At 44.0% G+C, this 16,521-nt stretch overlaps 1 protein-coding gene across 5 annotated transcripts in view; it reads right to left on the bottom strand.

The window, feature by feature from the left end:
* DHRS7B (dehydrogenase/reductase 7B) overlaps positions 1-1,078 on the bottom strand; it is a 39,024-nt gene extending 37,946 nt beyond the window's left edge. For 3 of the 5 annotated variants that reach the window (XR_014298316.1, XM_082679004.1, XM_082679003.1), the window contains exon 1: positions 1,045-1,070. Coding sequence is in view for 2 of the 5 variants with exons in the window: in XM_082679004.1 (XP_082535130.1) it covers positions 1,045-1,064 (20 nt within the window). In the remaining 3 variants the exon portion in view is untranslated. Of the gene's footprint in view, positions 1-709; positions 814-1,044 lie in introns of those variants that run through there. The other 2 variants (XM_082679005.1, XM_082679006.1) reach the window with 2 other exon arrangements.
* Positions 1,079-16,521: the final 15,443 nt, after the last annotated feature.

A 16,521-nucleotide genomic window follows, 5' to 3' on the forward strand; every position in this document is an offset into this window, starting at 1 on the left:
AAAAGCCTGCTTCCCTCACTTATTTGCTGTGGGTGCTCTCAGCACCCAAAACTGGGCTGGAAAATATCGTGATACCACTCACTATACTATACTCTCTCGTGCTGAGGAATAAGAGATATCTACAACAGTCATTTTGGTGGGTGCTCAAAAAAGTTAGTTCCCTGCCTATCCTTAAGAATTAGATCACTTTTGCTAATTCTATCCCTGTATAACCAAGTTGAGGATCCCTTTTTCTATCTGCCACTTTTCTAGAAACTGACTTCCTCTGTTTTGCCCATACACAGGTTGGAAGACGTGAAAAGCACTTCCTGGTAATTCCATTAAGAGAAGCAAGTATTATGTTCACTAAACACACGTGTATATGAAGCTCAAAAATTATTTCGTTAACTATTTCGTAACAAAAGTAACTCGTCAATTCTCAAATCACCATAGCAAACGAAACTAAAAAGAGGGTTGTATGGGTACCATTTGTTGAGCACCTATTCTGTGCCAAACCCTAGCTGAGTACCACCCATGCGCAATCTCACCACGCTTCTCGACAAACTCATGGGGGGGGGGGCGTTTTATTCCCAAAGTTACAGCTGAGGACACTGGTCCAAGCCGCACAGCTTGGGAACGGCAGAGCAAGGGCAGGAGGAGCAAGAGATGCCGTGGCCACCCCGCGGGTACGCAGCAGGCAGCACCCCGCCCTGCCTCCGAACAAAGGTACCTGCTGCGCTAACTCTGCACCGGCCAGGTGCCGCCAGCCTCGCCCGCGCACGGCGCGGAGTCGGGGAAATCGGGTCCGCCGCCTGCCTACACCCACTTGCAGCCGCGCAAACCGAGGCTCAAAGCTCAGCGAAGGCGCGGCTCCCCATGCAGAAAACGCTGAGCCCGGACTCCGGTGCCGGCGTCTCTCCGGGTCCGCAGCCCCCGCTCGGCCTCCACACCACTTCTCTCCCCTCAGCGGGCGAGACGAGCTCGAGCCGGGACCTGCCGCGCGCCTCAGCTCGGGGCGGGACCTCGCGCCCCTCGCCTCCGAGGTTCCCCCGCCCGCAGCCCTACCTGGTCGCTGCGGAGGCCATGGCGAATCAACCCCATCCTCCCGCCTCTCCGGTGACGTATTTTTCCCTCGCCCAGTCGTGAGGCTGCGCATGCGCGTTGGGCGGGCAGGCCTCAAGGCGCAGGTGGGAGGGGCTGGATGCGGAGTTCTGAATTGCGTCCTCCAGCCTAAGTACTGTCCCTCCGTCTTCGGAGGGAAATTCGGAAGGTCGCGGTTTGAGTTCCGTGCGCTCTTGGGGAAGAGGGCAGGGGACACAAAGTTGAAGAATGTGCGCTACGGCGTATAAAGCCTTAGTAATTAAAGCGGTGTGATACTGGCCCAAGGATAAATAAAAAGATCAATGCAAAAGAAGTGAGAAGCCAGAAACAGCCCCACGGGTATGTAGTCACATGTCTTCTCCCCACAAAAGAGCAACTGTGATGAAATAGAAGAGTTATTTTGAAGGAAAAGTGCTCGATCAATTGAATGTCCTTGGCGGGGTTGGGGGACGAACCGTAACCCCTACCTCACGCAAAAAAATCAATCCAAGATAGGTTGTAGACGTAAATGTGAAAGACACGACTCTGGAAAATAACAGCCAACAGCAGAATATCGGGGTTTTTTAGTTTTGTTTTGCTTGGCTGCGTCGCGCGGTTTTGGGGATCTTAGTTCCGGGACCAGGGATCCAGCCCTGCCAGAGCAGTGAAAGCGCCGAGCCCTAACCAATGGACCCCCAGGGAAGTCCCAAACAGCAGAATATCGTGACCGTGGGAGAGGAAAATACTTTTTAGCAGGACATTAAAAAGTACCGACCTTAAAGGGAAATGCTGATAAATTGGTCATCGTTAACTTTAAGACGTGGAAAGACACCATCAAGAGAGCAAAAGGCAAGCAATAGAGTGGAGAAGGTATTTGCAATACGTATATCTGAAGATGACTTTTATTTAGAATATATAAGTAATTCTTGCAAATAAGTTCTGTAAAGATGTCAAGTAGTAAAAGAGGAAGCATGGAAAGAGGATGTGGAGAGAGAAACTGGGGGGAATTCTCATGGTTCAAAATTCAAGAGATGGCAAAAGTGTATAAATTGAAAAACCTCCCTTCCTTTTGTTCAGGCACCCCTTTCTCCTTCACCTTGGTAACAGTGCCAGCTGTGCTTGTCTTTCCAGAGCCATCTTATGTGTGGTCAAGCAATTGTGTATATATTCTCCCCACCGTCCCTTGTTATACAAACAACATAATACTCTACACACTGCTTTTATTCACTTTAGTCAATTAACATACCATGGAAGTCCTCACAAGTATCCACAAAATCTGAAAACAAGAGCGAAACTTTAATGACAGCAGATTTTGCATTAGAAACCCAGAAGCCGGAAGAAAGTGACGCAACATTTTTCAAGTGCAACTCAAAATTCTACATCCAGCAAAAATATCCTTCAGGAATGAAAGGGAAACAGACATTATCACATGAAGGAAAACTAAGAGAATCTGTCGCCAACAGGCCTACCCTACAAAAATGACTAAAGGAAGTGCTATAAACAGAAAGGCAATGATAAAGAAGGAATCTTAGAACGTTAGGCTCTAAGATATAGAAAGAACACTGTAAGAGTAAAAATATGGGTAAACAAAATAGACTTCTCTTAAATTTTCTAAATTATGTTGAATTGTTGAAGGAAAAATTATAACACTTCCCAATATGGTTCTCAATGTATGCAAAGGAAATATTTAAAACAATTACAAATGCGAAGGGATAAACAGACATAAAAGGAGGTGAGCTTTCTACACTTCACTTGAACTGATAAAATGTAGACAACAGTAGACAGTGATAAGTTATGTATATATAATGAAATCCCTAGGGCAACCACTTAAAAAGTTATACAAAGAGATACACTAAAAAATACTATAGATGAATCAAAATGGAATCCAAAAATGTTCAAATAACCACAGGAAGAAAAAAAGCCAACAAAACAAAACAAACAAAAATGGAAAGCAAAAATAAAATGATACACTTAAACCTTAACATATTAATAATTACAACATTAAAAGAAAGAGGTCTAAATACAAAAAAGAGATTGGCAGAGTGGATAAAAATAATATAACCAAAGTATGCTAGCTACAAGAAACTCAATTGTATAGGTAGGCTGAAAGTACAAGGATGGAAAAAGATAAACTGTGCAAAAGTTAATTAAGAGAAAGCAGGAGTCGCTATATTAATACCAGATAAAATTGACTGAAGAGCAGAGAAATATGTATATGTATAGCTGATTCACTTTGTTATAAAGCAGAAACTAACACACCATTGTCAAGCAATTATACTCCAATAAAGATGTTAAGAAAAAAAAAAAAGAGCAGAGAAAATTACCAGGGACGGAAATGTACCTTACATATAGAAGAGTCAATCCCTAAGAAGACACAGCAACCCTAAATCTTTATGCACCAAACAACAGAGGTGCAAAATATGCAAAGAAAAATCTGATAGAACTAAAAGGAGAAATAGACAAATCCGCAATTACAGTTGAAGACTTCAACACACCTCTCAGTACTTGATAGAACAAATAAAAAGTCAGCGCAGATTTGGAAAGGCTTAATGATACCATTAACCAACAGAATCTAATCAAGATTTGTAGAACACCTGCTAACACCAGAGACAACACATTCTTTTTAAGCACTCACAGAACGTAAGTCAAGATAGACCATATCCTGCCCATAAAAACTAACCTCAACATATTTAAAATAATTGAAATTTTATAGAGTGTGTACCAACTACAATGGGATCAAACTGGGTATCAGGACTTCCCTGGTGGTCCAGTGGTTAAGACTTCGCCTTCCATTGCAGGGAGTGCGGGTTCAATCCCTGGTCAGGAAGCTAAGATCCCACATGCCCTGTGGCCAAAAAAACAAAACATAAAGCAGAAGCAATATTGTAACAAATTCAATCAGGACTTTAAAAATGGTCCACATCAAAAAAAAAAAACCTTAAAAAATTGGGTATCAATAAGAGAATGATAAAAAGAAAATCCAAAAACTTGGAAGCTGAACAACACACTTTTAAATAATCTATGAATCAAAAAGGTAGTCTCAAGTTAAAAATACATTGAACTGAATGAGGGACTTCCCTGGTGGTCCAGTGGTTGAGACTTCGCCTTCCAATGCAGGGGGTGAGGGTTCGACCCCTGGTTGGGGAACTAGGGTCCCACATGCCTTGCAGCCAAAGGGCCAAGACATAAAACAGAAGCAATATTGTAACAAATTCAATAAAGACTTAAAAAAAATTGTCCACATCAACAAAACACTTTAAAAAATAAATTAATTAAATAAAATAAATAAAAATACATTGAACTGAATGAAAATGAAAATAGAATACAAACTACTACACATAAAATAGATAAGCAACAAGGATATACTGTATAACAGGGAATTATATTCAATATCTTGTAATAACCTATAATGCAATATAATCTGAAAAAATATATAACTGAATCACTCTGCCATACACCTGAAACTAACACAATATTGTAAATCAACTATAATTTTTAAAAAATGGAAATACTTAGGTATAAATAAAAGATGTATAGGGGCTTCCCTGGTGGCACAGTGGTTAAGAATCCGCCTGCCAATGCAGGGGACATGGGTTCGATCCCTGGTCCGGGAAGATCCCACATGCCGCAGAGCAACTAAGCCCGTGTGCCACAACTACTGAGCCTGTGCTCAGAGCCCGCGAGCCACCACTACTGAAGCCCGCGCGCCTAGAGCCCGCACTCTGCAACAAGACAAGCCACAGTGAGAAGCCCGCACACAGCAAAGAAGACCCAATGCAGCCAAAACTAAATAAATTAATTTAAAAATAATAATAAATAAAATGTATGTGGAAAGGCAAAGGAACTACAATAGCTAAAACAATTTTGAAAAAGAATAATAAAGTGGGAGGAATCACTCTACCTGATTACAAACCTTATTATAGAGTTCAAACTCTGTGATGTCGAGGGACGGACACATGGATCAAGGGGACAGAATTGAGGACCCAGAAGTAGCTCCACACAATTAAGTCCATCTGATTTTTGAAAAAGTTGAAAAAGCAATTCAGTGCAGAAAGAATAGTCTTTTTTAACAAATGGTGCTGGAGCAACTGGATATCTATAGGCAAAACATATAATAAATAAAAAATAAAGAACATCAATCTAAACCTCACATCTTTTGAAAAAATTAATTCAAAATGAACCAAATTTAAATGTAAAACATAAAATTATAGGGTTTGGGGGTTTTTTTGGCCACAGTGCACAGCATGTGGGATATTAGTTCCCCAACCAGGGATGGAACCTGTGCCCCCTGCTGTGGAAGCGCGGAGTCTTAACCACTGGAGCGCCAGGAAGTCCCTAAAATATAAATTTATAAGACTTTTAGAAGATAGGAGAAAATTTGGTGGAACTAGGAGTTGACGAGTTCTTAGACATGACACTAAAAGTATGTTCCGTGAAAGAAAAAATTGATAATGTGGACTTAATTGATGTTAAAATATTTTGCTCTGCAAAAAACCCTGTTAATGGGCTGCAAAAACTCATTACGGACTAGGAGAAAATATTTGAAAATCATATATCTGAAAAAGGATTCATATCTAGATTACATAAAGAACTCTCAAAACTCAACAGTAAACAAATGGACAATTCAATTTAAACACGAACAAAGAGGGGCTTCCCTGGTGGTCCAAATAAGGTTTAAAATTAAAATGATTCATTCCAAATAAGGTTTAAAATTTAAAAATAAAAAACCCCCCATGACAGATGTTGAGTTTCTTACCACCTCCAACCTCAGGCTTCTCAACCTAAAATGAAGATAATAAAGTGTGAGACCAAAAGTGTTACCCACCAGAGTTCTTGGCTTCCTTAACCAGTAGAAATTGATCAGAGGGCAGACAAGAAATTCAGGCAAGGCTTTACTGGGGCCGCTGATGCAGCGGGGGGAGGGAGAACAAACAACAGGTTGCCTTGTTTGCCAGCTCCCTGAGAGGGGGCGGGCTTGTTCCTCACATGGGGTGAAGGTAGGGGTGTGTCCAGGGGTCGGGTCAGAGGGGTGGCTTAGCTGTTTTGCCCACCCCTTAGGTGGTGTTGAGAGCAGGGCGCGTTCGCAGTACCCTGTTTTTGCTCCCTGCTCTTCAAAAGTGGCAGCTGGGTTTTTTGGTCTCTTTGTATCTTTTGTCCAGAATTTACCCCAACTGTGCATGCACTCAGTTATTTTTAGTCCTATATAGTTTCCTTGTATTTTGCTGCCGGAGGAGAGGTGTGTCCAGGTGCAAGCAGTGCAGCAAAGGGTCCCAGGTCCCTGCCTGTCTCAAAGGCAGTTGTGAAGAACCACGTAAGCTGTGATCAGTAAACTGCAGCTGTTGCTTTGATTGCTGTTTGTGGGGTGATTGTTGCAAGAATACGAAGTTGCATAAGCGGGCTTTCCTCTGATGAGGGCGGAAAAGAAAACATGTTTTCCTGGTAATGACAGAGGTTTCCTGCAGTTATAAGAACTTCTCTTCAGTGATGCACTTTGTATGATGCTGCTTGGAACTGGGGGATGATGACTCGAGGCCCCTCCTCAGTGGTGTGCACATGTCAGACCACCCCTGTTACTTGTGTTCCTAGGACATGTTCAGCCTCTTGGCAGGACGGGGAGTTTACTGCTCCTCACTGAAACTTAAGAGAAAAGTGAGTGCTGTGACTCCCAGATATAAGAAAGGTGATATTCCTTCCCTAGAAGGAAGGGTTTAAGACTTTTCAAAGTGTCCTGTAGTGTCCTGTTGCCTATTCTAACAAATAATATCTACACTGTCTTTTTTCAAATCCTCAGTCAGATGTAATATTCAAGAGGCATATCCATAAAGGCTGTGTCAGATGCAATGAGCATTTTAATAAGACCGACTTTTCCACAGGGAGCCCATGGCTTCCTGTCTAGGGCTAGAACGGTGCTGTCCAGGACAGTAGACACTAGCTACCCGCGGCTCTTTAAATGTAAATTAATTCAAAAAAAATTGAAAATTCAGTTCCCCAGTCCCACCAGATGCAGAACATTTCTACCACCCCAGAAGGTTCTGGAGGAATGCGCTAGATGAGTCACAGCAAGGGCACGTTACCCTTGACAAACAGCCCTTCTGCCCTCTGTTATTTCCACCAAGTATCTCTAGTCCTGTGGAAGACATCTGCGTGTCAGACAGTGAGCTGTTGTCAAATGGAAAAAACTAAACATTGGTCACCGGGAATTGAACCCAGGAGTCTGGCCCAGAGCACATCCCCGGAAACAGTCATGCCACCCGATTCCGGAAAGAAAGCGCGGCACCAGGACGTGGCTGTCCCCACTTCGAGCCCAGGGAGTCAGCCCTCTGACTCGGTCCTGTGGACGCAGAAGCATCCCCCCAACACGCGCGCACACGCACAGACACGCACACACACACGCCTCAGGTGTGTGCAAAAAGTGTGGGAGGCCTCCTAAGAAGCCAATCCAATTTTACGTTCACGAGGAACAATTTGGGTTTTGTTTGAATCAGAATAAATCAATTTGACAGTTGCTGCATCTGAATCTTGGCTTCATGAGACATGGTCCGACTTGCTTCTCTCTCCTATATTCAGTCCCAGGACTTCCACTTTCTGAGCCTCTGGGTGTATTTAATAAATGGAAAAAAATCCCCAAATGGGATTACAGTACTTATGGAACATCTGTAAGTTTTCCATTTAAGAAATCACGTAATTTAACACGCAAATACAGGAGCGGGCCCATTCTTCTTCCACCAGGCACTAGGAGGCGTCTGTACTGAGACTCCCGGGGCAAGCTGCTAGTCTGTCCCTTTCTTCCAGTCTTAGCAGCTCCCCTTGCCAAGTGCCTCTCACTAGAATTGTGCATAAGTAATTCTGGCTACGCAGAGTAGACTCTTTCCATTCTCTATATTCTTTTAAAGAAACCCCTTCCTAAAGCAATTCCATTTCCCCTTCGCTGTTTATAGAGGACGTTTAAGGAGGCCAAGGAAAAAGAGAGCTGCTCACTTCAATATTTCTCTATTGCTTTAGCACAGACTTCCCCAAAAAAGAGACTTTATATTTCTAAGCACGTCTGTATTCCTGAGATGGTCACATCCCTCTTTGAGGCAGGGAAATTCTGTCTCTCAGACAAAAAAAAAGCTTTGATCTCAAGGTTTCTCCCAGGAAGGCAGCAAGGTGTCAGGGCTCAAAAAAGCTGCAGCCTCTGCCATTTCGCATCTTAGAGACTTTCAGCCACTGAGAAGGTATTTTGGGTTTTTGAAAACACTTATGACTCTCACACACTCTGTTTAAGTATCTCCAAAAACCTATTTTGTACCCTTGCTGCCCACAGACGCCCCATCAGCCATGGCACAGCAGGGTCCATGACATGTCTGTGTCAGTTAAACCATCTGATCTATGAGATAAAATGGGAGGTGAGGGAGGGGTGGAAAAGCACACAGTGTGAGCCCAGGAGCCTGGGGCTCAGCTCTGTGGAGCCCAGGAGTCCAGGCCTGGCCTTAGGACATCGTGAGCTCTCCGAGGAGTACTGACAGGCGCTCTCCTGGATCATGGTGTCACCTGTAGAGAAAGGCACCGCATTTCCTTACTTCCCATTTCCTTTGTATTCATTCAGCCAATGCTTATGCAGCACTTACTGTATGCAGGGTACTGTGGGAGCACAAGGAAAATACGGGCACAGCTCTGGCCCACAAGACACACATGACCTGGGGAGAGAGAAGCCATGTCCACATGTAGCTGGGGCAGGAGGAAATGGCATGCAGTGTAGGGGAGTTTCAGTCACACTGCTGTGGGAATCCAGGAAATGGAGCTAGGAAGTGCATCCAAGAAGGCTGCATGGAAGAGGAGACATCCGTGTGGGACTTGGAAGGATGGGAGCATTCGGACACGTCCATTTCACCCTTGGGACATTAGCAAGGGCACAGAGGAACAGACGGAATGGTCAGTTCTTTTATTTGGCTACTGTGAGGATGAGACATGAGACGTGGGGAAGTAGATCGGGTCGGACTGGACTCTTTTCAGTTGGCAGTGGAAGCCCAAGTGGGTTTATAGCACTGAAACCGAGCAGGACCCTGCGGGGACTTCCTGGGGACATGTCCCCCATGTCTCCTGCTTCTTGTTTGTAGGAAAGCTTTAGCATCCTAGGCCTTCCCCAAGTCCCTAAAAGAAAAATTTAATCAGAGAAGTTAAAAAAAAAAAACTGGACTTCCCTGGAGGTCCAGCAGTTAGGACTCTGTGCTTTCACTGCAGGGGGCGTGGGTTCGATCCCTGGTTGGGGAAGTAAGAACCTGCATGCTGTGCAGTGTGGCCAAAGGGGGTGGGAAATATATATATATACACACACACACAGAAACAAAACAATCAAGCAAGACAAAATAATAATAGTTTAGCCATAAAACAAAGTCAAGGACATTTATTTCCCTCTCAAGGGCTGTAGACAAGCTCCTGAGCCATATCCTTGAACTGTTTTGCCTGTACTGAAACCGCCACCAGGTGGAAGAAGTTAATTGCATACTGACCACCAGCATGTAGACCCCAGCATAGTTGGAACCAGAAGGTTGATAATGTTAATTTCCAAAACATCACCCTGTCACCTCACCACCAACCAATCAGAAAAATGTCCACGAGCTGATCACATACCCTACAACCCTCACCCCAACACTGTCCTTTAGAGGGACAAAATGGTGAGTCACAATATATCTTACTGACTTCCATATAAAGTTAACAAAGCAGAGTGAGGGGCTTCCCTGGTGGCACAGTGGTTAAGAATCCGCTTGCCAATGAAGGGGACACAGGTTTGAGCCCTGGTCCGGGAAGATCCCACATGCCACAGAGCAACTAAGCCCGTGAGCCACAACTATTGAGTCTGCACTCTAGAGCCCGCGAGCCACAACTACTGAGCCTGCATGCTGCAACTACTGAAACCCGTGCTCCGCAATAAGAGAAGCCACCGCAATGAGAGGCCCGCGCACCGCAAGGAAGAGTAGCCCCTGCTCGCTGCAACTAGAGAAAGCCCACGTGCAGCAACAAAGACCCAATGCAGCCAAAAATAAAAATAAATTAAATTAAATTTAAAAAATTAAGTTAAAAAAAAGAATAGCAAGAGTAAGGAGATGTTAGGGAGGAAAAACTTAAAAAAAAAAAGGCGGGTGCATCAGTGTGAGGTAAAGTCAGTCTTGGTAACCACTTCATTGGGCTGTTAGGAGGGCATTTATATCATGGAACAGTGCTTGGTACTTAGTAAGTATTAAATAAATATTAGTTGTTGCCATTACTATTCATATCACCGCCCTCCTTAAAGCCTGACAAAACCAAGCTTCCAGTCTTCATGCTGCCACGAAAGCCCTGAGCATCATTGAGGCCCCTCATGGGCAATGTGGAAGTTAGTGCCTGTTTCCCAGGGCTGCTGTGACAATTACACAAAGGTGTGGATGGGAAAGTGGTTGTTAAGAAGCATGAGGGGTTATTACTATCTTGAGTGTTTTCCAAAAGAAAGTTAAATACAGGAAAGCCCAATTAGTTTCAAAGAAGAAAAATTCTATACACTCTTCACTTTCATTTCACTATTTTTTTTTTTTTAGGTATAAAAATTATATTTATTTCAACCAAGGAAAGGAATCACAAGTTACGAATTTTTTTTTTTCTTTTGCGGTACGCGGGCCTCTCACTGCTGTGGCCTCTTCCGCCGCGGAGCACAGGCTCCGGACGCGCAGGCCCAGCGGTCATGGCCCACGGGCCCAGCCGCTCCGCGGCATGCGGGATCCTCCCGGACCGGGGCACGAACCCACGTCCCCCGCATCGGCAGGCGGACCCCCAACCACTGCGCCACCAGGGAAGCCCACAAGTTACGAATTTTAAAAGCTGACCAACATCACAAAATCTGTAACTGCCTGACACACGTCTGTAATACTTTTTTTTTTGAATTTTTGAATTTTATTTTATTTATTTTTTTATATAGCAGGTTCTTTTCATTATTAAGATCCATATTCAGTCTTTGCTCCATTTCTGCCAGCAAAAAGGCACTTTGCAGGTATGTTCTTTGCGCGAGATGCTGAATAAGAGGCCATTTCAGAGCCAGGCCTTAAAAACTACAAGTCTTAAAAACTAACAGGGACTTCCCTGGTGGTCCAGTGGTAAAGAATCCGCCTTACAATGCAGGGGACACAGGTTCGATTCCTGGTCAGGGAACTAAGATCCCACATGCCTCGGGGCAACTCAGCCCACGCACCACAACTACTGAGCTCGGGTGCCGTGGAGACTGCGTGCCACAACTAGAGAGAGAAAACCTGCACACCACAACTAAAGAGAAGCCCACGTGCTGCAATGAAGAGCCCGCGAGGCGATGAAAGACCCAGCATGCCTCAACGAAGATCCCACATACCGCAACTAAGACCTGACGCAGCCAAAATAAATAAATAAATAAAAATTAACAAAGGGAGTTTCAGAAAGAATTGAAGATCTAAGGGTTAGAGAGAATGTTGTGCATCATAAAATATTTAAAATAACCTACCCTAAATAATCTAAACTATTTAAACAATCTGTTACAATCACAAACAATTTAAAATAATCCAATTTGATAGGATGGTAAGTTGAGAGTGGTCACAAGATCTTATCTTCTGATGCAAAATTGGGACTGATGTGAATATAACAGTTTCCAACTTCTGTCCGTGATTAAAATAAATTTTTTCTTGCATGTGTTACTCGAACACAGAAGCTTTAGAAATTGTTTCCACATTCCACAACCTACAGGAAGGACATTATTTCTAGAGGGTTATCTTAGTTGATAGTTTGTTGCTCTGGAGGGCGTCTTGTAACTGAGTCTCTGTATTCTTAATAGATACTTCCAAGATTTATCTGTTACATCTGACCACAAGGATCACTGGCCTCCTCTTTTCCCAAATGCATGATGGAAAATGTCCAACTTTCCTGGGTTTATTATTTAACAATGAGCTTTAGAGTTTAAATGAAGAGTGTGAACTCTGCTGATTAAGAAATTGTGATCATTCAACCTGCTCAGGACAGAAGCTGACACTTGTTGCATCTAGAAAAACTTTTTCCCTAAGACATAACAGTTTTAGTGTTTAATGTAGTGGGCATTACTAATTTCAAACTGAAACCAAATAATACTCTTGGAATTACTTTATTAACAATTCTGGTTGGAAAGTTGTAACATGATTTGGCGAAATTTTAACATTTCAGGATATTAATCACCACACTTTTCTTATCTAAAATAGCCAGGGAGGGACTTCCCTGGTGGCACAGCACTTACGAATCCGCCTGCCCTTGCAGGGGACACGGGTTCGATCCCTGGTCCGGGAATATCCCACATGCCACAGAGCAACTAAGCCCATGCGCCACAATTATTGAGCCCATGCGCCACAATTACTGAGTCCGCGTGCCACAATTACTGAGCCCGCATGCCTAGAGCCCGTGCTTCGCAACAAGAGAAGCCACTGCAACGAGAAGCCTGTGCACCACAATGAAGAGTAGCCCCCGCTCGCCACAACTAGAGAAAGCCTGTGTGCAGCAACAAAGACCCAACGCAGCCATAAATAAATAAATAAATAAATAAATAAACAAAATAATAAGGAGGGACTTCCCTGGTGGTCCAGCGGTTAAGACTCCGCGCTCCCAGGGCAGGGGGCCTGGGTTCGATCCCTGGTCAGGGAACTAGATCCCACATGCCTCAGCTAAGTGCCCGCGTGCTGCAACAAAGACCCCGTGTGCCACAACTAAGACCCAGCACGGCCAAATAAATAAATAAATATTTTAAAAAATAATAAGGAAAATAACATGCTAGTGAGGATGTGGAGAAACTGGAACACTCATACACTGCTGGTGGGAAAGTAAGATGGTTCAGCTGCTGTGGAAAACAGTCTGGAGGCTCCTCAAAAGGTTAAACATAAAGTTACCACGGACCCAACAATTCCATCCCTAGGTATATTCCCAAGAGAACTGAAAACAGCCTCACAAAAGTTCATAGGCTTGGGCTTCCCTGGTGGCGCAGTGGTTGAGAGTCCGCCTGCCGATGCGGGGGACACGGGTTCGTGCCCCGGTCTGGGAAGATCCCACATGCCGCCGAGCAGCTGGGCCCGTGAGCCATGGCCGCTGGGCCTGTGCATCCGGAGCCTGTGCTCCGCAACGGGAGAGGCCACGTCAGTGAGAGGCCCGCGTATCGCAAAAAAAAATAAAAAAATTTATAGGCTAGAACAAATAATTCTAAAATTTGTATGGAACTGCAAAAGATCCTGAATAGCCAAAAAAAAACCCCACCAAAAAAACCCCAAAAAATCTTGAGAAAGAAGAACAAAGCTGGAAACTGGAGGCAGCACGGCGTGACTCCAAACTGTATCCCAGAGCTAGGGTGATTAACAGTGTGGTATTGGTATGTAAACAGACACCTAGATCAGTGGGACAGAATTAAGAGCCCAGAAGTAAACCCTCTCAGACATGGTCAATTAACCTACGACAGAGGAGCCAAGAATATACGATGGGGAAAGGACGGTCTCTTCCAAAAATGGTGTTGGGGGCAATCCCTGGCCGTCCAGTGGTTAGGGCTCCGAGCTTCCACTGCAAGGGGCGTGGGTTCAGTTCCCGGTCGGGGAACTAAGATTCCGCATACCACACGGCACGGCCCAGGAAAAAAAAAAAAAAACAGGGTGGGGAAAACTGGACAGCTACATGCAAAAGAATGAAACTGGACTACTTTCTTACGTCACACACAAAAAGACTTGAACTTAAGAGCTGAAACCACGTTTCAGCTAAGCCACACCATTTCCACATCAAGCAACGTGGGTATTGAATCTTACATTTAAAACAACAGAAACTTTTTTTTTTAATTTAACCATTTCTTGGGCAGCAGCTTAAATCTCCACTCATTTCTTTTCGTTCCAGTTGGGCTGCTGGAATTTGCCCCCCACACGAGTGATTCAGGGGTCAACTTGCACGTGGTTTATCCACGGACTCTGGGGCTCCCCTTCCCTGACTCTGTCCTCGCTTTTCAGTGGCTTTAGTTTTTCTGTGCTCTGTTCTCTAATTCTTCAGTCCAGAAAGACTGTGCGTTTTCTATCAGAGCTTCAACCTCCCTGTTTGGGCTCCTGCTAGCGTGGTCTGTCCTCAGTCTATAAGCCATAAAAAACAGGTCTCTTCCTCGGGGCAGGTCCCTTCCTCCAAGCGTCTACTTCCCCACAATTGGGCTCATTCTCCAATGCCTTCAGGTATTTGTGTTTGTATTCTGACAAGAGTTCATAGCTGTTATCTGAGAGAGGATTATAGGATATACTTGACCATGTTGAAAGCACAATTCCATGGATGTTTACATTAAAAAAAATTTGAAAACTAAACAAAACAAACAAAAAACAGACATAGAGAATAACATTTTAGGCCATGTTAGTCCCATGGATAGTGGGAAATGCCTTTTGAGGCAAATACCTGACCATATCACTTTTTTTTTTTTTTTTTTTTTGCGGTACGTGGGCCTCTCACTGTTGTGGCCTCTCCCGTTGCGGAGCACAGGCTCCGAACGTGCAGGCTCAGCGGCCATGGCTCACGGGCCCAGCCACTCCGCGGCATGTGGGATTCTCCCGGACCAGGGCACGAACCCGTGTCCCTTGCATCGGCAGGCGGACTCTCAACCACTGCGCCACCAGGGAAGCCCCATATCACTTATTTTTAAACTGGCCAGCTCTTGCCCATCCTTCTACTCTTAGGTCAGGCATAGGAAACATTTCCGGATCCCCTCCACTGCAACCGCCTGGGCAGGGTTAGGGTGAGAGGTGTCTTGGAGGGTTTTCATGTTACCTGGACTTTCCTCTATCTCTGCAATTTCATACTTCAGTCATCCCTCAGTATCCTCAAGGGACTGGTTCCAGGACGCTCTGTAGATACCCAAACCTGCAGATACTCGAGTCCCTTATATAAAGTGGTATATAACCTACCCACATCCTCCTGTATACCTAAATCACCTCTAGATTACTTATAATACCTGTTACAATGTAAATGCTGTGTAAATAGTTGTAAGTACAACGTAAAAGCTATGTAAGCTGTGGCCAGCGCACAGTTTGCTTTTTGGAAATTTCTGGCATTTTTTTTCAAATATTTTCCATCCGAGGTTGCTTGAATCCTTGGATGTGGTACCTATGGATACACAGCAATGGCTGTACTGAAACTGCCTGCTAGTGTTCCTATTTATCCCACTACACTGTGGGATTCTTAAAGTAGGATATTGTCAATCATTTCAATGCCCAGCAACTTCCAGATCAATTGCTAATGTTTCTTTTTTTTTCTTTTGCTGCGCTGCTCTGCGGCATGCGGGATCTTAGTTCCCCAACTAGTGATTGAACCCAAGTCCCCTGCAGTGGAAGCGTGGAGTCTTAACCACTGGACTGTCAGGGAAGTCCCTGTTTCTCAAGCCCTTAATTAAACAACAGGCACGTACTAAGGGCTTGGCATGCATTACCATTTATTCTGTGCTGTAACCCTTTAATGTAAGCACTGAGTTGGTGTCACCCCAATTTTAACAGATAAGCAATCTGCCTCATGTTACCCAGGCAGAAAGTGGTGGAGCCAGAACTGAAGGTTAAGAGTCTGACTTGTTTTCTGGGTGGATGCATGAATGGAACTTCCGGACCCGTTTTCTAGATGCTGTGGAACTTGAGCAAGTCCCCTTTCCCCGCCTTAGAACATTTTGTCATTTCAAGTTTTAGTGATTTTTTAAGTATGAAATACTACGATTAATTCTTATTATAAAATAATTCAAATGCCATAGATGAAGTTCTCCCTCACCAGACATTAACTATGATTGATTTGTTTGTTTCTCCCAGCCCTTTAATAGATACTCACATACAGTATTATTTTTCGGTAAATGTCACCATACTATCTGTATTTTTCGGCAACTTGTTTTATTCATGTATGTCTTATAGACTTTCCATATTAGTACTTAGAAACCTAGGTCATTTTTTTACAGCAGCATAGCATTCCCTAGAATGCCTAGTTAATAGTTTACTCAATCATTTGCCTATTAATGGTCATTTAGGGTGTTCTCAGCTTTTTTCCCATTAGAAAAAAAATGCCGTAGTAAACAGTTTCATCCATGACTCTTCTCGGAACTGCTTTTCAAGGATATATCGTGTTTTAATTTATTTATGTATGAGGCTGATTACAGGGCATTTCAAATCATTATTTATAATCCAAGTAGAGAGCACAGAAATTCTCCCAAGGTTGGATGACCATACTGATAAAAAATGTGATCAATAGATATTAGGGGCCTGAATTCTAAGGGCGTTCTTTTTTTTTCTTAATATTTATTTATTTATTTGGTTGCGCCGGGTCTTAGTTGCAGCAGGCGGGATCCATAGCTGCACATGCGAACCCTTGGTTGCGGCATACAAGTGCGATCTAGTTCCCTGACCAAGGATGGAACCTGGGCCCCCTGCATTGGGAGTGCAGAGTCTTATCCACTGCGCCACCAGGGAAGTCCCTAAGGGCACA

Source organism: Grampus griseus, assembly GCF_964374135.1.
Source record: "Grampus griseus genome assembly, chromosome: 20".
NCBI classification, from domain to species: Eukaryota; Metazoa; Chordata; class Mammalia; order Artiodactyla; family Delphinidae; genus Grampus; species Grampus griseus.